The sequence below is a fragment of the Amia ocellicauda genome, chromosome 12, assembly GCF_036373705.1.
Source record: "Amia ocellicauda isolate fAmiCal2 chromosome 12, fAmiCal2.hap1, whole genome shotgun sequence".
Lineage (NCBI taxonomy): Eukaryota > Metazoa > Chordata > Actinopteri > Amiiformes > Amiidae > Amia > Amia ocellicauda.
Genome location: NC_089861.1, coordinates 16239137 through 16263094, shown reverse-complemented (window position 1 = coordinate 16263094; position 23958 = coordinate 16239137). Strand labels below are relative to the sequence as shown.

General features: G+C 36.8%; 1 protein-coding gene across 2 annotated transcripts in view; it reads right to left on the bottom strand.

The window, feature by feature from the left end:
* Window positions 1-23958, bottom strand: part of fhip1aa (FHF complex subunit HOOK interacting protein 1Aa) — a 62255-nt gene that overhangs the window by 10322 nt on the left and 27975 nt on the right. For both annotated transcript variants that reach the window (XM_066718463.1, XM_066718464.1), the window contains 6 exons: window positions 20494-20573; window positions 17265-17473; window positions 14325-14981; window positions 2920-3078; window positions 2288-2374; window positions 720-887 (listed from right to left, as the gene is read on the bottom strand). In XM_066718463.1, coding sequence (XP_066574560.1) covers window positions 720-887; window positions 2288-2374; window positions 2920-3078; window positions 14325-14981; window positions 17265-17372 — 1179 coding nt within the window. In that variant the 5' untranslated portion in view covers window positions 17373-17473; window positions 20494-20573. The remainder of the gene's footprint in view (window positions 1-719; window positions 888-2287; window positions 2375-2919; window positions 3079-14324; window positions 14982-17264; window positions 17474-20493; window positions 20574-23958) is intronic.

Genomic DNA, 23958 nt, shown 5'->3' with positions numbered 1-23958 from the left:
TAGCCCGCTGGAGGTCATTTTGTAGGGCTCTGGCAATGCTCCTCCTGTTCTTCCTCGCACAAAGGAGCAGATACCGGTCCTGCTGCTGGGTTGATGCCCTTCTATGGCCCTGTCCAGCTCTCCTTGTGTAACGGCCTGTCTCTTGGTATCTCCTACATGCTCTTGAGACTGTACTGGGAGACACAGCAAACCTTCTTGTGACGGCACGTATGGATGTGCCATCCTGAAGGAGCTGGACTACCTGTGCAACCTGAATGGGCTGCAGGTATCACCTCATGCTACCAGTTGTGACAAGGACAATAGCAAACGCAAAACTAGAGAAGAATCAGTCAGGAAGGATAAGGAGAGAGCAATTGTCTGTGGCCACCACCTGCAAAACCATTCCCTTTTGGGGGGTTGTCTTGCTGTTGCCTCTCCAGTGCACCTGTTGTCACTTTCATTTGCACCAAAACAGGTGACATTGATTCACAATCGCTTAGGCTTCCTAACTGGACAGATTGATATCCCTGAAGTTGACTTGGTGTTATACTGTGATGATTACATGTTCCCTTAATTTGTTTTAGCAATGTATAACAAATAATAACCATTTACCTAGAATTACAGATATTACAGGAAATAGACATCAGAACCTTCATTTTTTCCAGATTTTCCAGATTCCAGTAGTGCACCTTATTTAACTAGAACACATATAATAAATTATCTCAACTTGAGGTCCAAACCTGGAAAGGGGTATTGATGCGGCTGACGAGCGTGTCCAAGATGTGTACATTCTCATGTTTGTGCAGTAGGATAAAGCTGAGGAAAGTCTGGAGCAATGCCGGCTCAGTGATGCTGCGCAGGAACAGGTCCAGATAGGCTGTGGTGGTCATCACCTCTTCTAGTGTCAGCTAGGAGAGAACACCAAACAGAATGAGACCACTACATTATAGAGAGGCTGGTATGTACAAGCTAATGTGAAAGATAGTTTCCATAGCCAATGCTGTTAGTAGCGTATTCAATATCATAAGATTATTGTTAAAAACTAAAAAAAAAACATCAGAACAGCATCACATACAAATTAAATACATTTCACAAACTTCCTATGAACCTAAACAAAAGTTGCAGCTAAAAAAGACATGGATGTTTCTCAGCCTGTCTCTCCTTTACTTGACCTACTTTACTGTAGATCATTACAGCATAATGCAGGCAGTCAATCATGGAATCAATTTCCTCCCCATTCAACATAAGTGGTATCAGTATAATGCTGTATGTGTATCCTGAGTCAGCATTGCAATGAAACCAGAATAGGACCAACTGACATTTAATTGCATAACGCATCCTAACCAATGCATCATGGGTAGTATAAGTAAGCTGACACACTAAGATGATTACTGGGCTTTAATTCTGTCCTTGTGAACAGGGTTCCTTTCAAAAGAGTGCTCTGTGACTACCCTGCAAAGGGTGATATACAATAGAAAAATAGATTGAAAAAAGCATGGTATTCTCCTTTACTTTCTGCTCATTCACAATATAGTAACAGGTATTTTAATATAGAAAATGACAAAAAAGATCTATTAGCCGGCTTCTGAGAGTCAGCGATCTGTAACCATTTGCTTCTAGCAATTGTGCTGAGCTAACAAAACAATAAATTCAAATTCTTTGGACACACAGAAATAAAAAGGTTCCCATGGATTCGTATGACTCTGGGTGAGTAAGCAATCAGGCTAAAATGCCAAAATACAGAAGTATCCCTTTAAGTGCATATAGTTTTGATTTCTATTATGTAGCCTATGTGTTCTTTTACTATATATAAAAATGTTGTCCTCTGGCAGTGCCAGGTATTTTTAATAATAAATATAAGCCAAGGGTATTTAAAAAAACATCTGATATGAGCTTTTGCATTGTTTATATACATATGTATATAGAAACATATGTTCTAATTTCACATATCAATAATTTAACAAACTACATACAAAAATGTAATCATAAAAAATGAATGACAATCTGAATTAATAATGATTAAACTAATTAAAATGTGAACACTATACAATTATTTATTACTTGTTTGAACATAAGTTGATGACCCTTAATATGAGTTAAACATTGCTCTTTTTAAGCATACTATTAATCTAACACCAAAGCTGCTTTATTGTACAATTGTGACATTTATAGTGTATTCACTGTTGTTTTTGTCACAATGCTTTACATGTAATCCTAACATTTTACAGTTACTAATTGAATTACCTTAGACAACTACAAACCAAACTTTAAAGCCTGCACACAAATTGGCTTTTCAGACCATACTGACCTTGTGCAGAGCTGGTGCCACTACAGGAACGAGGAAGCCATTGTAAATATAGTTGACAAGCTGGTTTCGGATAGTGGGATGTGCCACCTGGGATAACAGCACAAGGATGATTAATGTCTCGCACAGCACACTTCATTCAGCACGTATTTCCCTAGTTACAGCATATCCTAGCAACAGTTTGTAACTTACTCACTTCAGCCCAGAACAAACACGCAAAGCAGAGCTGATTAGAGTCACAAGAGTTGTGTAACAACCTTGATTAAATATATATGAAGCTCAAAAATGAAATACACTGGGAAATACAAGTCCAAAATGGAAGCAATGGAAACTAAAAAAAGTCCAGCATAGTTTGTCACATAAATTCAACTTCACTTAAAGAATACACAGATTAGGAGCGTTCACATCAGAGCAGGGTGCACTTGCTGAGCTTTTGAATCATCACTGTAGGTTATATTAATGTTACACAACTTTAATGGTTAATAAAATAATTTAAAGTGTTTAATTATGTAATATTATGAAAAATGTATAGTTTTGATGTTTAATACTGCTTATTGTACAGATTATATATGGTAAAGATTAGTCGCATAGACACTTTATGGCAATTACATAAAGAAGGGAATCTGAAACCTCACCTGTATGACAGCATTGCAGAACTCAAGTGAGTTCAGAAACTGCACCAGTGAAGGGACCTGCATCCAGTCATCTCTGTGCAGACAGTGCCATTCCTCACTGTGGACTTCCAGTTTCATGGGCAGGGAAGAGTACAAGCCACTCAGCCCTGTCGCCAGCACCTGATTAAGGCAAAAAGGACACTGTTTCACAACATTACAACATACTCCGCTGACTTATTGCAATGACTGAAAGTTAGTAGTGTATTGTACATGGCATAATTCATCGTGTGTCCACTATGCTGAAGATTTTGCAAAATAACGAACCTTTAACTACTTCTATTCAAGTAGATCAATGAAACCAGTTTTAATGAGATGCTTGTCACTAAATTATCTCATCAATATTCTAAATCAATCAAAAAAAAAGTTGGTATTAACATAGTAGGTACTCAGTAACTACAACTTAGTTACTCATAAGAACAGTGTAATTATGCATTTGTTAACATGTACTTAATGTGTAAAAAGTGGGCCGGTATAGCTTCAAAGGCATCCTTACCAGATGCACTTATGTGTACTTACATATACCATTAATCATTTTTACATATTAAGCTGCCTATGATACAAAATTCAAATTCGAAAGCCCTGAGTCTATACTTTCCAGGAATGGTTAGTTGGTTATATAATACTGCCTGAAATTGAGTGTTTTTGGCAAAGAAATATGTTATTTCTAGTACATGTGACCAACACAGAAGCACATTTATCTGTGATTGATTTATAAGAAGACAAGTTTGTTTTTCTTAAATTAATAAATCATAAATGAATACCAGGAATTCAAATGTCCATGTGAACCACTGTATGTATGCTTTATAACATATAGATCTCATCCATTGATTTCTATGGAGTGGCAATGCGAAGTTTATGCTACCATTGTCTGTTCAATCAGGAGGAATCTTTGCATTTATTTCTAAGATGAATAAGTATTCAACAAACTCTAAAAATATGTAATTTATCACATTTATTAATGTAAATGGGTCACTAAATAACATTTTGTCAAATGAAGGATGTGAATACTTTCAACTACAACATTATACAATTGTGTAAATAGTTTTGAAACAGTACCAACCTAGCAAAAAAAAAATACAGATTGTATTCCAATGTATTAGTCAGTGTTAAACAGGAGGAACCTAATTAAGCAAATAATTCTTCTGGTTCTTAATAAAATAAAATATTTCTAAAGAGATTCTAAGAGATTTCCTTGTAGCATGTTGGCATTTGAGTTTATGAAATTATAAACATTTTTTTTCCATCCTATTATTTTATGATTTTAGATGGTTTATCTGCTGTAAAAGTGAATTACAATTAGCTCATTTGTAGTGTGTTAAAGCTGTGTTGTAGTGAAAATATGCTTAGTATCAGTGGAAGGATTAATATTTCCAATTATGAAATTCTGTGTTGTGATACCTTCCCAGTGGAGACAATTTTTTTTAATCAGAACTGGCTGTGGGTTATCCCTCTGAGTGAGAGACTGTTAGAAAAAACAGCCACAGATAAGGGCCACATATAAGATTAGAACTGTTTGACGCAATTGTGTTTCAGTCTTCTAGTCCAGAAGATAACTGCTGTTCTACATAAAGTTCTAAAATGTATTTAATGGATGTATCAGAAAGTATCTCACAAAAGTGTTCTCTGAAAAACACATTGTGTTAAACAAATCAGTTCCTTCTTTAACAAATTGTAAATCGTATTCTCTCACAACTCTTGTAAGAATGATAAAGACCATATTGAAACAGACTTTGATTAATATGGGAGCTTCTTAATTAATATATATTAAAATGTATTGTTAATATATCAGGGTTTTAAGGAAACAAAACAGTGACGAGTGCCAGAAATGTGTACTTCTATACTTCCTGCTTCTGGGTGGGTTATGTGACAATACACTCAGTGGCCACTTTATTATGTACACCTGCTTGTTAATGCAAACATAAATATTCAATCAAACATTAGAATGGGAAAGACGTGTGATTTAAGTGACTTTGACCGTGGTGCGATTGTAGGTGCCAGACGTGGTGGTTCCAGCTGATCTGAAACCTCCTGGGATTTTTATGCACTACAGCATCTCAAGTTTTCAGAGAATGTGTGATAATCAAAAAACATCCAGTAAGTTGTAGTTCTATGGGTGAAAACACCTTGTTAATGAGAGAGGTCAGAGGAGAATGGCCATGCTTCTCAGGTTTTTTAACAACGTATCAATCTACCAGAGATCTTCATCAGGATATGAAACATGTTTGCAAACCGTCTGGTTATATACTTAATCAATTAATCTAATACACACAGGTGATTAAAAACACGAATTATTCAATCTCATTAATGGGAGTTAATACACATGATCTTGCCACAATTCCAACAAAATACCTGCTAGTATCATCTCTTATAATAATATTAATTTGATAAATACCATAAAACACAGGTTTAAATAACACGAGATCATGACATGAGAAAACACATTAAAAAGAAAAATGGAAATTCACATCCATTCCCATTCCATATACTTTTTATTTTTCATGACAGCTATTACTGTTTTTCTACACTCAAAGTATATGAAATGCAATATTTATCTACTCAGCACATCTGTTTTAGGATGTTTAAATTCCTTGACAAGTATGGTAGTACAAGATAAAGAACATTTATCATAACTATTATTTATCATAACTATTCATTTCTATATGAACAAGCCTTTACTTCTTTAGATCTAGACCAGCCCTACAATGAACACTACACAGCCTGCTTGTATGTCATAATCTCCCCAAGCCATTCAGGGTCAACATCACCTCATCACCCAGACTGCCACAAAAGGTGGTTTCATTTAAAGGCGTATTATCCCCAAAGGTTACATAACAGACAACAGATATTAGAATCACAATGAGACCAGCAAACACCATTACAGAACTCACATGTAAGGAAGGTTCAGCACTAAGGCACTGACATGCCATAATGCTGAGAAATGTGGATCTAGGAATACCACAATTCAAGGCTGTGTTCTAATATTTACATTGCAAATATACATTGAAAAGTCTGAAAAAAAAATTATGGATATTTGTATACATTTTATATAAAATATATATATATAATTTTAATTGTAAATATATCAGCAATATTAATAAAGTGGAAAAAACACAAAAACATGTATGACCATGTCCTACACTCAGATGTCATTGAACCAAATATACTCTGTGTGTACAATAATTATGTTCTCCTAACAGTCAGGCACAGCGTCAACTTCTTGATCTAACCAGGACCAGCAGAAGCTGAACCGATTTATTTTATTTTATTCGTGAAGACTCACAGGCATCAATGATTGACAAAAAATGTTTGACACCAGAAGAGATCTGTATGGCATTGCTTAATTGGTCCACATTACAGTGTGACTGTATGTGAGATATTGGCACTTACCTCACAAAATATTTACAATACACTTCTCCATGCGTGCATATTTGAATTTTCCACAAGATGCCTTCATTTATATATATATATACACAACAAAGTCAGTTGTGATCGATCCCCCTTATATTACTTATATGGGATATATGTATATCTTAAATAGCTGATGTGGGATTGACTAAATGGCAATATGTAAACATTCAAACATGAATATGCTGTTCTCATTAAAATTTCAAAGCATAAAAGGTGCATGATGCAAACTGCATGAATGGAAGTCATGAATATAAGAATTTGATTACCAACATAATCATTGAATATTAAAATAATCAATTTGATTAATTAGATTAATTATCCCAGCTGTAATGGGAAGCTTGCTTGTTGTTGACAGATTGCAATTATGAAAAAGGTTTGTTTTATTACATAATTTAAAAAAGTAAAAGTTGGCTTCATTAATGATCGTTACATTTTCCTCAAACTATACTGAACACAAATATAAATGCAACATGTAAAGTGTTAGTCCCATGTTTCATGAGCTGAAATCAAAGATCCCAGACATTTTCCATATGCACAATAAGCTCATTTTGTGCACAAATTTGTTTACATCTGTTAGTGAGTATTTCTCCTTTGCCAGGATACTCCATCCTCCTGACAGGTGTGGCATATCAAGAAGCTGATTAAACAGCATGATCATTACACAGGTGCACCTTGTGCTGGGACAATAAAAGGCCGCTCTAAAATGTACAGTTTTGTCACACAACACAATGCCACAGATGTCTCAAGTTTTGAGGGAACATGCAACTGGTATTCCGACTGCATGAAATTGAAGGCTCATTTCTCTACCATAAACTGCCTCCTATGTCGTTTTAGAGAATTCAGTAGTATTTCCAACCAGCCTCACAACCGTAGATCACATGTAGTCATGCCAGCCTCCACAGGACCTCCACATCCGGATTCCACATCTGAGTCCAGCCACCCAGACAGCTTATGAAACTGTGGCTTTGCACAACCAAAGAATTTCTGAACAAACTGTTAAAAACCGTCTCAGGAAGCTCATCTGTGGCTTGTCGTCCTCAGTAGGGTCTTGACCTGACTGCAGCTCTGGTGGACATTCCTGCAGTCAGCAGGCCAATTACACACAATTTCTTTGTTATTGTATGTTGCTGTATCGCCCTTTGACTTTGGTTTCATGCATGAGCCATCCTGAGTTCGGCCATGTCTGCACTGCCTTTACAGTTCTAAACTGGCTCAGGGCCACCTCTGGAGCTGGCCATTTCTAGGATGGATCAGATTCAGCTGGTGCTAAGCCATCTTAGCTGTACTAAAAACAGCCAACAGCCACAGCATTAAATATAATTATAAGAAGCAGTTAAACTGCCATTTGCTTTCTGAAATATATACTTAGAAGCAGATATACTAAAGGCCAGCAGCAGTGCACATATACTGCAATTTATGGTTCTGTTGCAACAATTAGTTTTCATATGGGACTGTGAATGAGTGATTACATTACCTGCTAGATGCATTGCTCAACAACACATATACACTATTATCTATAGAATCAGCAATATCCACAATTATACAATCTATAGTACAAGTATGAAAAGTAGCAACCTTAAACCATTACATCCCTACATTCTAACCATAAATGCAAATACTGTAGAAGTATCAAAGGCATTCTATCTTCTTTCAATGTGTAATGAAATTGTATACAAACATATTAATGCACATTGGTATATCAAGTGTTTGGAGGAAATTATAAATATTCTGTTCAAGAACAGGACCCTCTTTAATGTACTCTACAGCAAAATAATCCTGATCCTGTTATAAATATGACCCTTTTTAGGATCCTATTACAATCGGCATACAAATCATATACCAATCCTAAACACATAGGATCATCAAGAATCTGGGTATTTTAAGAACCATCAGGACTGTAATTTATTGGTAGAAATTTTGAACAGGATCTTGTATATGATTCTGAATGATAAGATGCTAAAATTGGATCTTACACATAATCCTGTGGTTTTCTGGAAATGTTTAACAATCAGGATTTTACAATCTGGAAGAAGATGTGTAGGAACATGTCCGTATACTGCAAGCACCTGTAGAAATGTTCTTCTATTATCCTACATTCTTGCTTTAGATCCTGTCTAAATCCTGTAAATGTCCTATATAATCTAATTAAGACCTTAACTCTTAAACTGACAGTCAAAAATGGGAATTCCTCCTAAAAGGACTGGCCCAATTTCAAAAGCCCATAACTCTGTAAATATGCATCACATGCATATGGATGGTATCATTTGAAATGAAACATATCTAGGAGAAACACAATACACATAATCCTGCGGTGGATGTGTAAGTATTTTTATTTGGTTATTTGTATTATTTGAGCTAAAGTTTTGTTTGGTCACTTGGGTATGTGTTTGGACACAACCTAGACATAAAGAGAGTGTTTACTTCCTGAGCTCTCTACTGGCATGTGTTGCTTCTACCAAAATGCAGAAGGTGTTGTTTTGATCAGTAGTCTGGTTCAAGACAATATTTTCTGAGATTTCTTATTCCTACTCAGAACACCTGTTGTTGGATCAGATAAGATCTTGTATTAAAGGTCTTATTCGATCCTAGTTCAAAATCCTATAAAATCTGTTCTGTAAGATATTGAAAAATCCTGTATGATCTTATAAAATCAAAAAGGATCTTATAAGACATTTAACATATATATATATATATATATATATATATATATATATATATATATATATATATTTATACATGTGGGAGAAGCACAAGATTTAAGTTAAATCTGTGAAAAATGTGTGCACTGTTTTAAATTTGGCACCCCATATGTTTTAGCCATCATGCCAATGTACACCGATCAGCCATAACATTATGACCACCTGCCTAATATTGTGTAGGTCCCCCTTTTGCCACCAAAACAGCCCTGACCCGTCCAGGCATGGACTCCACTAGACCTCTGAAGGTGTGCTGTGGTATCTGGCACCAAGACTTTAGCAGCAGATCCTTTAAGTGCTGTAAGTTACGAGGTGGGGCCTCCATGGATCGGACTTGTTTGTCCAGCACATCCCACAGATGCTCGATTGGATTGAGATCTGGGGAATTTGGAGGCATCAGACCAGGCCACCTTCTTCCATTGCTCCGTGGTCCAGTTCTGATTCTCACGTGCCCATTGTAGGCGCTTTCGGCAGTGGACAGGGGTCAGCATGGGCACCCTGACTGGTCTGCGGCTACGCAGCTCCATACGCAACAAACTGCGATGCACTGTGTGTTCTGACACCTTTCTATCAGAACCAGCATTAACTTTTTCAGCAATTTGAGCTACACTAGCTCGTCTGTTGGATCGGACCACACGGGCCAGCCTTCGCTCCCCACGTGCATCAATGAGCCTTGGCCGCCCATGACCCTGTCACCGGTTCACTGCTTTTCCTTCCTTGGACCACTTTTGATAGGTACTGACCACTGCAGACCGGGAACACCCCACAAGAGCTGCAGTTTTGGAGATGCTCTGACCCAGTCGTCTAGCCATCACAATTTGGCCCTTGTCAAAGTCGCTCAGATCCTTATGCTTGCCCATTTTTCCTGCTTCTAACACATCAACTTTGAGGACAAAATGTTCACTTTCTGCCTAATATATCCCACCCACTGACAGGTGCCATGATAACGAGATTATCAGTGTTATTCACTGTCAGTGGTCATAATGTTATGGCAGATCTGTGTATAAGTAAAGTCATTATTTTTCTTTTCCATTCAATCATTTATGTAACTTAAAATCACAATCATGGTTACTGTAAATACTGTGAAGGAGAAATGTGTTCCCTCTTCACTAACCATGAACATTTCCAATACTTAATGATCAGTAGACAACATTATGTCAACATTATGTAGACAACATTTGGAGCAGGTAAGTGCAAGTTTAAAATTGCATTACAAGTTTGAGTGTTATTTTGTCCAGAAAGGGAGATCAGAGGAATCATAAGTACAGCCTGTAAAGGTGTGTCTTTAATGGTGCCAGAAAGCTGTCAGGCACTTGGCAGAGCTGACATTGATGGGCAGGTTGTTCTGCAACTTGGAGGCAAGGGTGGAGAGGGAGCAGGCTCTGGAGCAGGGAGTGTAACCAGGAGGGAGTTGATGTAGACCAGGCACGAGAGAACCACGAGGAGTTGTGTGGACTAGTTGGTGAGGAAGTGTCAAATTCTTGATGTTCATAATGTTATGGCTGATCGGTGTATATAATTATTATGAATAAAACACAACTTTTTGTTTGAATCAACTGCCTCCACTACTGCTTGCTTTCCACACTTTTTTTCTTTTGGCTGACCGTAGGCGTTCCACTTTGCCTTCACTTGGGGGCCTGATGTGGCTCGTGTGCCGCCAGTTGAAGAGGCCTGCACTAGGATATTAATCCAAAACCATAGCTTTCAGTGTAGATTATGGTAATCACATTCAAGTTAATTACACAAAGCAGTCAGCTCTGCATCACACCTCATGTTTAATCACTTCACAGCAACCAATTACATTTGTATAGTAAAATGAGGATTTATAATAATGGTTAACTTGTAAATAAGCTTAATATACAACAACAATGAAAATAAACAATGTGTTTTTTAATGTCCTGTTGGTTTGCCACCTAAATTGAAAATTGAAATACATAAAATCCACTGAAATAATGATTTGGCTTAATGAAGTGAGAATCTTAATGTGATTTGTAGCTATCCTACAACAATATTATGCTGATGCTTTGTTTCAAATATCATTTTCTGTAATGGAAGAAAACAGTGAACCAAACAGTTACCCTACCAGGCTGGAATGTTGAATTTTTAAATGTTTTGTGAAATGTTTAAATACATTTTTAATTTGTTTAATGTAAAAACACCTGTACTGGTGATTACAGTACTGAGAGTTATTTTAAATTTGATAAAATTATAACTACCATTCTTGAACTATATTTTTTTCCTAAGGATGTTACTAATTGTAAAATCTTACGTTCATTTTTCATTTGTATAATTTAATGCATACAAGCTATGACACAGTTAAATAACATTGTAATGTATGTGTTTAGAGAGGCTGCCTGATTGATTCCTGCCTGAAAGCCACTGAAGACATGTTGTTTTTCTCCTATGACTACCCCTTTAGTTTACTTAAATGTATGTTTTACCATTGTATTTTGAAACTACTTAATACGATTCCACCTTACTAGGATTTTCACATCTAATTTAAATTCTCTCTTTGTGACAATCAGTGAATATGTAAAACAACTGATTTGGCACATTTTATTAACATGCCAGAAATAATCATAAGATTATCTTTTCTATCAATTCCTCACCTATTTTACAAGTGAAAATGACTAGCACACTTCTTAAATGATAAATTTAACGTAGTATGTTCCAACTATTTCCTTACAAAAGTGCAGAAGTGAAAGTGAAGTGAAATTAGTACTTAGATAGGGGAATTCTTACAGAATGCTAACAATGTTAACAAAAAACATTTGTAGAAACAATTTAAAAAAGAGCTTTGCCAGTAACTAATTTTCCATATCAAATATTCCCTTTTCAGTCTGCAGAGAAGCAGTCACGTCTATTGGATGTCTATATAAATACAGGTTTCCTGTTATGTTTCTTCCTGCATTCTTTAGCTAATAGTCTAAGGGCCGGATTAAATCAAAAGTTTGACCCACCTGCTAATAGCAAACTGAAGACTTTGCATTTGTACATCATAGCAGTTACATTTCTGATTAGGAGAAAGTGGCATCTTACTAAAAATGCAGTCACAACTGAGTACAGTTGTGTAGTTTTCTATTAGCGGGTGGGTCAAAGTTTTGATTTAATCCAATCCTAAAAGTCTTTATGTAGCAAGTGTACACACTGTCATGCAAAACACAGTCCTAGAGTCTGCATATTTTGTAGCTTAAGGTTGCCAATTCACATTATTATAGCTGCATGCATATCCTAATGTTCACATTATTATTAATTACATATTAATAAATATTAACAATTGTTCAGCTTTTTGGGGCCTGTTGAGAAAGAGTTAACATTTAATTAAAATACCCACAAAACATTTGTACATGCATATTTCACACTAACTAAGACTAACAGAGAGAAATGTTTGTGAAACCATCGTATTATCCTATTTTAATTAAATCTCATCTTATTCAACTCAAACCTGCTATTTATATTATATATATATATATATATATATATATATATATATATATATATATATATATATATACACTCACCTAAAGGATTATTAGGAACACCATACTAATACTGTGTTTGACCCCCTTTCGCCTTCAGAACTGCCTTAATTCTACGTGGCATTGATTCAACAAGGTGCTGAAAGCATTCTTTAGAAATGTTGGCCCATATTGATAGGATAGCATCTTGCAGTTGATGGAGATTTGTGGGATGCACATCCAGGGCACGAAGCTCCCGTTCCACCACATCCCAAAGATGCTCTATTGGGTTGAGATCTGGTGACTGTGGGGGCCAGTTTAGTACAGTGAACTCATTGTCATGTTCAAGAAACCAATTTGAAATGATTCGACCTTTGTGACATGGTGCATTATCCTGCTGGAAGTAGCCATCAGAGGATGGGTACATGGTGGTCATAAAGGGATGGACACGGTCAGAAACAATGCTCAGGTAGGCCGTGGCATTTAAACGATGCCCAATTGGCACTAAGGGGCCTAAAGTGTGCCAAGAAAACATCCCCCACACCATTACACCACCACCAGCAGCCTGCACAGTGGTAACAAGGCATGATGGATCCATGTTCTCATTCTGTTTACGCCAAATTCAGACTCTACCATCTGAATGTCTCAACAGAAATCGAGACTCATCAGACCAGGCAACATTTTTCCAGTCTTCAACTGTCCAATTTTGGTGAGCTTGTGAAAATTGTAGCCTCTTTTTCCTATTTGTAGTGGAGATGAGTGGTACCCGGTGGGGTCTTCTGCTGTTGTAGCTCATCCGCCTCAAGGTTGTACGTGTTGTGGCTTCACAAATGCTTTGCTGCATACCTCGGTTGTAACGAGTGGTTATTTCAGTCAAAGTTGCTCTTCTATCAGCTTGAATCAGTCGGCCCATTCTCCTCTGACCTCTAGCATCAACAAGGCATTTTCGCCCACAGGACTGCCGCATACTGGATGTTTTTCCCTTTTCACACCATTCTTTGTAAACCCTAGAAATGGTTGTGCGTGAAAATCCCAGTAACTGAGCAGATTGTGAAATACTCAGACCGGCCCGTCTGGCACCAACAACCATGCCACGCTCAAAATTGCTTAAATCACCTTTCTTTCCCATTCAGACATTCAGTTTGGAGTTCAGGAGATTGTCTTGACCAGGACCACACCCCTAAATGCATTGAAGCAACTGCCATGTGATTGGTTGGTTAGATAATTGCATTAATAAGAAATTGAACAGGTGTTCCTAATAATCCTTTAGGTGAGTGTATATATATATATATATATATATATATATATATATATATATATATATATATATATATATATATATATGTGAAAACAGAAATAGCATACTTCAAAGTGATTATGAACCATACTTTTAATCTGAAAAATTAATAAAATACCCTCACCATCAAATGTATAATATAAATAATAAAATAAGAGACAGCTTTTAATAAACAGGGAAATGTTGTTGCACTTCATGAGAGATAAAAACATTTATTTATTCTCTTGGACACTTCACTAAAACTGTTTGCTGGTCCAACTTTTTGTCTGCAGATGCTGACCAGTGGGCACTAAAATAGGGTTATTAAATCACATGTATGGCAAATAATGTTTTTGACTGACTTTACTGCCCTTTACTGTCTGAAAAATGATTTTGTGATTGCATTTGGAGCTTGCAAATGTGGATTAACTAGGGATAAATTAATCCTCAAGAAAGTCTTTCATATCATGTGATTACATGAAAGACGGGACACTGAAATAAAAACACCTTTAAATAGCAAATACTGACCGGGCAAAAGTAGGTATTCTCTGCAATGTGATTGGCCACAACATGGTTCTCTGCAGACAGGGACATGATGAACAGAAGTGCATCACGGGCCTGCTGCCCCACTGTGCCCTCGCGGTGGATGAATGGGATGAGCAGAGAGAAAATGAGGAAGTTGGCAGCACCTTGGTCTTCACTGGTGTGAAAAAAGAGCTCCAGCACAGAGGGGTCCTTAGCCAGGATGGAGCAGAGTTGGTTGAGCAGGATGACCAGCTCAGCCTCAACAGCTGGAGTGGTGGCACCAGAGCAGGAGCTAAGCAACATCATGAGAGGCCGCAATACAGGCTTGTGGTGCAGCAGTGGCTGCCGTGACTGGCCCACGAGCATCTCGTACATTTTGAGCTGCTCAATCTTCATGTCATCTGTGAACTCACGCCGCAGACTCCACAGGAACAGCTTCTCCATCACGTTTTCCATTACCACAAATTCCAGGATTGGTCCCATGGCACCTGCCTGCCCACTGTCTTCCTCCATCAAAAGAAACAGCATATGTTCCACGTAGTTCTGCACAGCGCTAGCCTCATCGCCTGGGATGGGTCCAAAGCGAAGCCCACTGCCTGAGCCTACTAGCCCCCCTCCGGTGCTGCGCAAGGGGTCATGCTTCTCCAGGATCTTCACCACCTGCAGGGGGAAGCACAGGGTTGCAGTTAAAATCTCAGAAGTTTTAACTATCAAGAACTTTATATAAAATAATGTATGAATATATGATGATATATGTTGATATTTCTGTAACGGAACCTCCACAGACAACATAAGTGAAAGCTTTTGACAAAAACAGTCATTTACACATTGTTCTTCTAAATATTTATTTGAAATTGTACTCACAGGAGAGTATACAGGCTGTTCTTAAATGATTGTCTAGTGTGAACACCATCATGATGCAAAATACATACGTTTGGTGAAAGCCGATTGTTAGGACTGAGATACCCACCATTATCAAAATCGCTTCAGATTCTAAAATATGTGTAATATGAGCCTAGCTTAAGTAAAATACACACAAAGATAAAACAGAAAGCCTGATTTCTTTATGCCACATTTGTGTGCTTGTAATCCATAAAACCACATACATCCAAAACGCATCTCTTCGTGTTGCATGTTGCAAAATCCTGTGCTAAAAGAAGTGCTAAATCATGATGAAAAATCAAAAATATCTACTATAGGGCTGGTCAAACGAATTCCATTGATACCAGCACATTTTGATTGCAAGTCTTATCGAGAGGAGCTGTTATGTCTGATTCCTTTGCATGGGCAATACTGGTGAAATTCTTGAAAACTCACCAAATTTTAAAAAATAAGAATTTGGATCTTCACAAAATGTACTCAGCTGTTATCAATGGGACTCCGTCTCTGCTCGACTCTCAGAATGGCTTTGTTAACTGCTGTAAACTGGCGTTCATGTCCGTCCTGTCTAATTCACCAGTCTAAGATCTGTGCAAACCTGTTGTGACATATTGTGTTATGATTTAAACTATATTATGCTTAAGAGCCTATTTATTTATTTAGTCCTTGACCTCCTTCCGGCGCTTACTAAAAACACATCTTTTCAGACAATGCTAGTAATATTAGTCCTTTACTCTCCTGTAAGATAGCACTATATGTTTTATCATGCTTCTTGCGTTACTAGAACTTGATGTAAGACCTCATTTCTTGTATTCACTTTGTACACTGTATTATGCTTTGTATTATGTAAATCTGAATTTGTAATGTTTGATGCCTTGTACTGAACTGTATTCTTCCACTTTGTACTTCACTTATATTTTGTAAGTCGCCCTAGATAAGGGCGTCCGCCTATAAATAAATAATACAAAAATAATAATTTATGTAATAATTTACACTTTTTATATTGTTATGAAATTATCAATTCATATCACAGTCAATTTCACAAGCCCTTGTAAAGGATAAAAATGTCCATGTGTTTAATTGTGTGATGACATGCAAACATTGTCCTATGGGAAATGCTAATCTTCTTCAAGAGTTGTTTTACATGTTTTTCATATGTAAAAGCATTTGCCTTTTAAAATTTAATTATTCTATTAAAATATAATGATTTATGTACTTTTCCCCCTTTTCCTCTTCTGTAAAAATTACAATACAAAGAAAGAGACAATTTGAACATATGAATACTTGATTCAACAATTCAAAATGCTGTAAAATACTGACGAAGTCCAACTAGGGAACATCTTCAAGGTAACTATGAAACAAGAATAACAATGAAATGCAGGAGCATTCAGTACAGGAAATGGGAGAGAAAAAGTCAGACAGAAAGATCTGGCCAGCCAGAACAAATTTACAAGCTATTTTATTGAAAATAGCTTAATGACATTCTTGTAACATTAAAGTACTAGCAGCCAAACAGGTAATCTTTCTTATGTTCTGAAATAATTTGGTCAGACACAGTACTGGTAACAATTTGTTTATTTCCAGCAATAACTAATCAAGACTTAAGATAAGCCCATCCTTTCTTTTATGCAAACAAAGACTATGTAATCACTATCTGGAATAGGCTACATGTTCCATTAAATCATATTTTATTTATATACACTAAAACATTTTGTAAGGTATTTCTAAAAAAATATGTAACTTTTTAAATTATTTTTTGGTTGGCTGGGAAAAAAGCCCACATGAAATGTAAATCCTGCTTTCAAGAGTGTGAGAAAAAGCATTTAAAAATTGCTTGTGTTCAAAAGCCAAGAGTCTTGCTGTATTTACCAAATTGAATGGACTTATTGTTTTTCAATTCCCTGCCAAATTTCTACGGCAGGTGAAATGAGGACTCATGGAAATGGTCCAGCGTGTCCATATGCCCATATATCATAAAGCCCCCTGTTACAAAGAAATTACTATTGAAACCTTCTTACTGTGCAGAGCCCCATGTTGTGGATAATAAGAGGTAAGACTGAGTACCTGAGCCCAGTGATTTTTAAACACAATCATGCATGTTTCAGGATCCACCCCATTCAGGGTCAGGGACTGCTTATCCCTGCTTCCACTGGCAACAACAGAAGCCATCATATTTGCGGGGTGTTGACTAGACCATAGTGGAGAATGGCGGGTTACATCTCTGTCTGGTCAAAAACAGTAGACACATCCAATAGAATTTGACTGCTGGTAGCCTGCAGAGAAACATAATATACAGTGAATATACAGTATTAATAACCTGTTATTTATTAGTTTTACAATTTGTTGAAAATTCTATGTGTATAATTTGTAAAAACAGTTTGTTGTAATAAGGTTTTCAGGCCTGACAGCTTAGTTTCACTGATTAGGCAACTTTACTTTCTTGGGTGTGAGTCCAGTTCATCACACACTGTACAACCACAATAAAAGAGAGAGCTAAAGTCTCTTTGTGCCAAGTCACAGCTTTCCATAAGCTGGGAGACTGAGTATTCTCCATGTAGTCATCTGTACACACACTTGACTGCTTAAACCATAACTGCAGCAACCTCACAATTTCAGAATGTAGTGCACCACAACATCCTGTGTTCTGCTTTTGAAAATAAAAACCTGAAAAGTCTCAATTAGTTAATTATTCATCCCCTTTGTTATGACCCTCCAAAATAACATTCAATTCAACCAATTACCTTCCAAATTCCGTGTGGACAAAAAGTGGTTCACCTGTCTCTGTGAGGTCCCACAGCTGGGTAGTGCATTCAAAGCAAAAATACTACCAAGGAACTTTCAAAACAACTCTGGGATAAAGCTGTGGAATGGTACAGATCTGATGAGGTATATAAAAAGATTTCAAAGGCACTGAATATCCCTTGGAGCACAGTCAAGGTGATCAAGTGGAAGGTATACGGCACCACCCAGAATCTGCTTAGAGCAGGCCATCCTCCCAAACTGAGCTGCTGGGTAAGAAGGGCATTGGTCAGAGAAGCCACCAAGACAGCTCTGAAACACCTACAGCGTTTCATAGCTGAGATGGGAGAAACTGTACATGTGAAACTATAGCTCAGGTACTCCAGGAATGTAATATGTAAATGTAAAAACCCACTTGGAATTTGCAAAAAGATGTGGCAAAAGATTCTGTGGTCTGATTAAACAAAAAAGAATTGTTTGGCCTAAATGCAAAACTTCATATCTGTTGCAAACCCAACACAGCACATCCCCCAGCAACACCATTCCCGTGCTGTGAAGCATGGTGGTGGCAGCATCTTGTTATGGGGATGCTTTGCATTGGCAGGGACTGGGAAGCTTTTCAGGGTAGAGAGAAAATAGATGGAGCCAAATACAGGCCAATTCTTGAGGAAAACCTGCTTCAGTTTGCAAAAGAGCTAAGACTTGAACGGAGATTCATCTTTCAGCAGGACAATGACCCCAATCACACAGCTAAAGACACTTAAGGGCTTAAAAACAAGAAAGTGAATGTACTAGAGTGGCCTGGACTTAAATCTGATTAAGAATCTGTAGCAAGACTTGAAGATTGCTGTCCACCAACGATCCCCATCCAACTTGACAGGGATTACATTTTGTAATTTTGCAAATCTGGTAGAGATTTACACCAAATGACTCACAGCTGTCTACAGTTGTCTACAGTAGTGATGGGCAGTTCGACTCTTTTTAATTACTTGATTCATTTGATTCAGTTCAGTATGGTTAATCGATTCAATTATTTCATTCCATTCACTGATTCAATGACACCAATGCAGACCGAAACAGGATTGTTAGATAGATTTATTTAAACCGGAAAGAATGTGTAATCAAACATGGGACATACAGTCAGTTTTATAACACTCAACGAGTTGAGAGGCGACTTGGTTTCTTTTTAAGACGAACGAATCAGCCAGACTCAGAGTCAGTGAGTCATTGCAGTGCGGTCATCAGTCAGTGCTGCTCTCAGCTCGTTGCCATTGTTGACCCATATGGACTGAACACGATTTACATTTTGTAAACATAAACACTCCCAGATCAGATGCCGCCGCAATCGCAGAGCTAAAACACAATACCTGTGTTTTAATAAGACAATGTCTAACGTTTACATGTCTGTCTGAGTCTGGAGCTTATAAGGACAGGAAAGGTTATATGATATTCAAATAATGAAGATCCATCAGCAATAAGTGTACAAGATGTACGATTGATAAAGCGCAGAACTGGGCAAAACTGCGTTAGAAACACGATGACACTCTGAGCGCCGTCTCTGCCTTCCACCATGCTTTCACACAAAACAAAACCCGCGCTGCTGCTGCGCCTGCGTCACACTGCTGCTAACTTGCGGGTCAGTATTTACCAAGTGTTTTTCAAGCCGCGGTAATCAAACACGGTTTTAATGAAAATTAAAATTTGAAACGGTAATACTAACCGTCGGGAATTTCACCGTGGTTTATCGTGAAACCGGTAACCGTTTCATCCCTAATATATATATATATATACAAAACTGAAATATCATAATTCTCCACTCCCTAGAGTTAATAAATACTTCATGGTAAGCACATTTGGCAGCAATTACAATTGTGAATCTTTTGGTTAAAGTCTATATCAAATTTGCAAAATTACAAAATGTAATCTCTGTCAAACTAGATTAGACAATTTCTGACCATTCTTCTTTACATAACTGTACGTATACCATGAATTACTGTTCAATATACCAAACTGAAACACTGTAACAAGTTTCAGTTCCACCCAATTAACTGCCTTTAAGATTAATTGAAGTAACAGACCTTTCATACTTGATATTTTTGCTATAGCAATGTCCAAATCCGTACCATATCATGGTTTAATTGATTGTTAGAAATAATTTCTATTATTTATAAATCATTATGTGATAGGATACAACTTCATAATTTGCTATTCGGGGGGGGCTCAAAGCTTTGATTTGGGATAGCCTTTAGTCTACTTACTTGCTTAGCTATGAAAGTAAAAAATACTGCAACAATGGTAAATAAAATAGCATAAATGCCTGCAGATCCCAGCAGCCTATCAATAAGGTTTCTCCCCCCACATGACTGATTCCAATAGCATATATCTCCGAGTGAGAACATATACCGTGTGATCAGCAGATTTAGTAATTTAGAATACTCACTTTTGTTTAAGTGTAAGGACTGCATGCTGATTAACTTTGTCAAGCTTGTAGGCACAGTTTGTAACTATCATTATGGGGAATTAAGATTCCTATCTCTCTAGGACAATAGCTGACCTTCAACTCCAGGTGATATTTTCTTTTTTGGTGAAAGGTACCATCATCTTCAATCGGTCCACCTTTATACACAGAAACACCTATACAAAAAATAAAAATAAAAAGTGTTCAGAATATTAATCAGAAATGCTTCATTAGGTTTCCACAAAACAGTAATATCTGATGCTAAATTCAAAGCAAAGTGACATGGACGCACTGTGAGGATGTGAGTCAATGGGGCAGAAACATGAGTAATAAGTTCAGAATCTTCCAGTTAGTAAGGAAATACAGTTCCCACCCCACACAGCCTGTTCAAAGATTTTAAGAAATAGAGTAGATACCACCAGCTGAGATGTTTAGCAAAGAAGCAAGTACAATACTGACTGATAAAAATATAACTTTGAAATCCAATTAACAAAATGGGTGTGGTCTCAGAGCCCAGTTGATATGTTATTGTTTTTTCTATCACATTTATTAAATGTAGAAATACAATCATCTTTCTTTTAAAATAATGTGCTGTTTTGGTCTTTTCTCTGTGGAATATTTTTTTAACACATAAACCACATATATATTTGAGATATTGTTTTCAGCTCTTGGTGAATTGTGCAGCTTCTTTTCTTACTTATCACATCTGTCAGCCACAATTCACTTGTTCACCAGCAGAGGTCATCATCACATGAATACTAACCCTGCAATCACCCAATTAACATTCCTACATACCATGTGCACTTGTCCCAATAACCCTCTACACTCATTGGTTCTACCTCTCCCTACCAGCTCCACTGACTTCACCCAAGTCTTGACTCCTTCACTGCAGCATTTCTAAGCACTACCTCTGGCTATTTACTTTCTTGTGTTCCCGCCTTCGCTTTTCGCCCACCCCTTTGGATTGCCTGTTTCAGCCTGTTTGCCCCATCTATTGACCCCTGGACTGTCTTTGAACCTCATCTCTTGGATATCCCCTTTGTATTGTTAGCCGTGCTTCCTCTGTCTGTGAGCTTGCACTTGGGTCCACCTCTGCTGTCCTCTGAGTCATTACATCGCTGTATTAAAACTAATCTGCTCACCACTTTAAAATAACATTGTGTCAATTCCTGCTCCACTGTAATGTCTTACAAAAGAAATGAAAGCTCTGTAGATCCTCATATAATTGCTTTTAACACCATTTACTATTCATAATGGACTGGGTCTGATTTCTGCAGTTTTAATTAGAGAATGATTACTGAAAGACTTATGCTGCAATAATAACTTTGTTTCATGGACTTAACATACATGACCTACTTGGAATAATTCTGTTAAACTTTGTTACTTGCAACTGGACCAGCTACACATTTTGAAATACCTCTCATAATTTGCTTTAGCCTTTTTTTATCATCAAGGAAATAAAAGTCAGGTAGTGATGAAAGCCAGAAGTAAACAAACAAATGTGTTAGATTTGCATGGATTTGAATCCACACTTCCAATAATCTTTCCATATCCAGTTTCCAACTGCATGAATGCACATTAAACAAAGGTATTATATGTTGAAATGTAAGATAATAATATAGAGAAAATCAGTACAGGTAGTACATTATATTAATTTCTTAATAGTTTACGCTTAACAAGTATTATAACTCTATTAGTCAAATTCCAATATAAATAAACTTTTTTACTTTACATCATTATAGGAATAGTGACACTCATATTCAGAGTATATATATATATATATATACACACACACACACACACACACACACACACACACACAGAGGGAATAGATCACATACCAAAGTGCATTGCATTGTACCTCAGTCTGCAATAAACATTGCAGGACATTTGGCAATTAAGTGGTTAATCTAGAAATCTTCAGATGTATTTTGGGAACTGTACGATGTTATACTGATGGGAAATAGTTGTCCTAATTCTGTCTACAAATGACTGCCTATACGAAGGTAGTGTTGTTTTTATCTTCTTGATAAATGTTTAGTTAGCCTTTTCAGAGCTATCTACTGCAAAAGAACTTCAATAATATTGTACATAAGACAAATGGGTAAATGTTATAAATCATGAATAAATCAACAGCTAGTCAGATGCAGGAGTTGAAACATTTTTGTATTGTTTCTTTATTATAATGTTGTTGTTTTTTCAAACAATATTTATTTAAGCTGTTTCTGATCTCTCCAAGAATGAAAGTCATCATTGTGCTATTTTACTATTTGCTTCTTTACCAAGCAGAGCATAGGGAATGAGAAATGAAGGACATATTTTTAATAGTATGATAATTGTCCTGTTTTTAAAAACTTACATATAACTGTAGCAAGTAATTACTAACTCATTTGTGGCTTGTCTAATATGTATTTGGTTTTAGAGTAATTGAGTATCTCTACCCATCTATCTGCGATCTCTTTCTAGAAGCACTCACAATCAACATCAAGAATTTGACACTTCCTCACCAACTAGTCCACACAACTCCTCGTGGTTCTCTCGTGCCTGGTCTACATCAACTCCCTCCTGGTTACACTCCCTGCTCCAGAGCCTGCTCCCTCTCCACCCTTGCCTCCAAGTTGCAGAACAACCTGCCCATCAATGTCAGCTCTGCCAAGTGCCTGACAGCTTTCTGGCACCATTAAAGACACACCTTTACAGGCTGTACTTATGATTCCTCTGATCTCCCTTTCTGGACAAAATAACACTCAAACTTGTAATGCAATTTTAAACTTGCACTTACCTGCTCCCAACCTTGATGCTCCCTCCTATAGCTCTTTATTATATCTGCACTTAGTTTTGCACTTTAAATTGCCTTTAATGTAACTGTATCTATACTGTTGGTAATTATGTCCATATGATCCAATGGATTTTTTATGAGAGACAGGTCAAACTTTGGTAAATGGCACAGCAGTATGGTTTCAATTAGAAGTATTACAATGCACCACTGAGGAAAAGATGAAACAGGGATGCCCATTTCCTGATAGGGACTATAATATGACCCAGCAGGTTATAAGGAGAGTCAGGGAAAGGAATGCACAAGAATGAACGACACTAATGTACAATTACAATTCTGGGAAGAAGTTTGTCAGTTGGCAAGAGAGGATATTCTCTAGGTCAGTTTTTTACATAGGATGTACACAAGTTATTATATTTTGTTTGTACTTCAGTTCAGCCTCCCTTATACATAATGTTGTCTACTGATCATTAAGTATTGGACATGTTTGTGGTTAGTGAAGAGGGAACACGTTTCTCCTTCACAGTATTTACAGTAACCATGATTGTGATTAAAGATTTACCTTTGAATTTTAAGTTACATAAATGATTGAATGGAAAAGAAAAATAATGACTTTACTTACACACTCCAACTAACACATGAGGACATATAAATCAATCATTTTGGTAAATGCAGTAGTTGAAAACAGAAGACCTGAAAAATGTATTTCACATTCAGATACAGCATTTAATTTCCAATGTCTGGCTTTGGATATAGTTTTGTTTTAATTTGTGTTAATACTATTG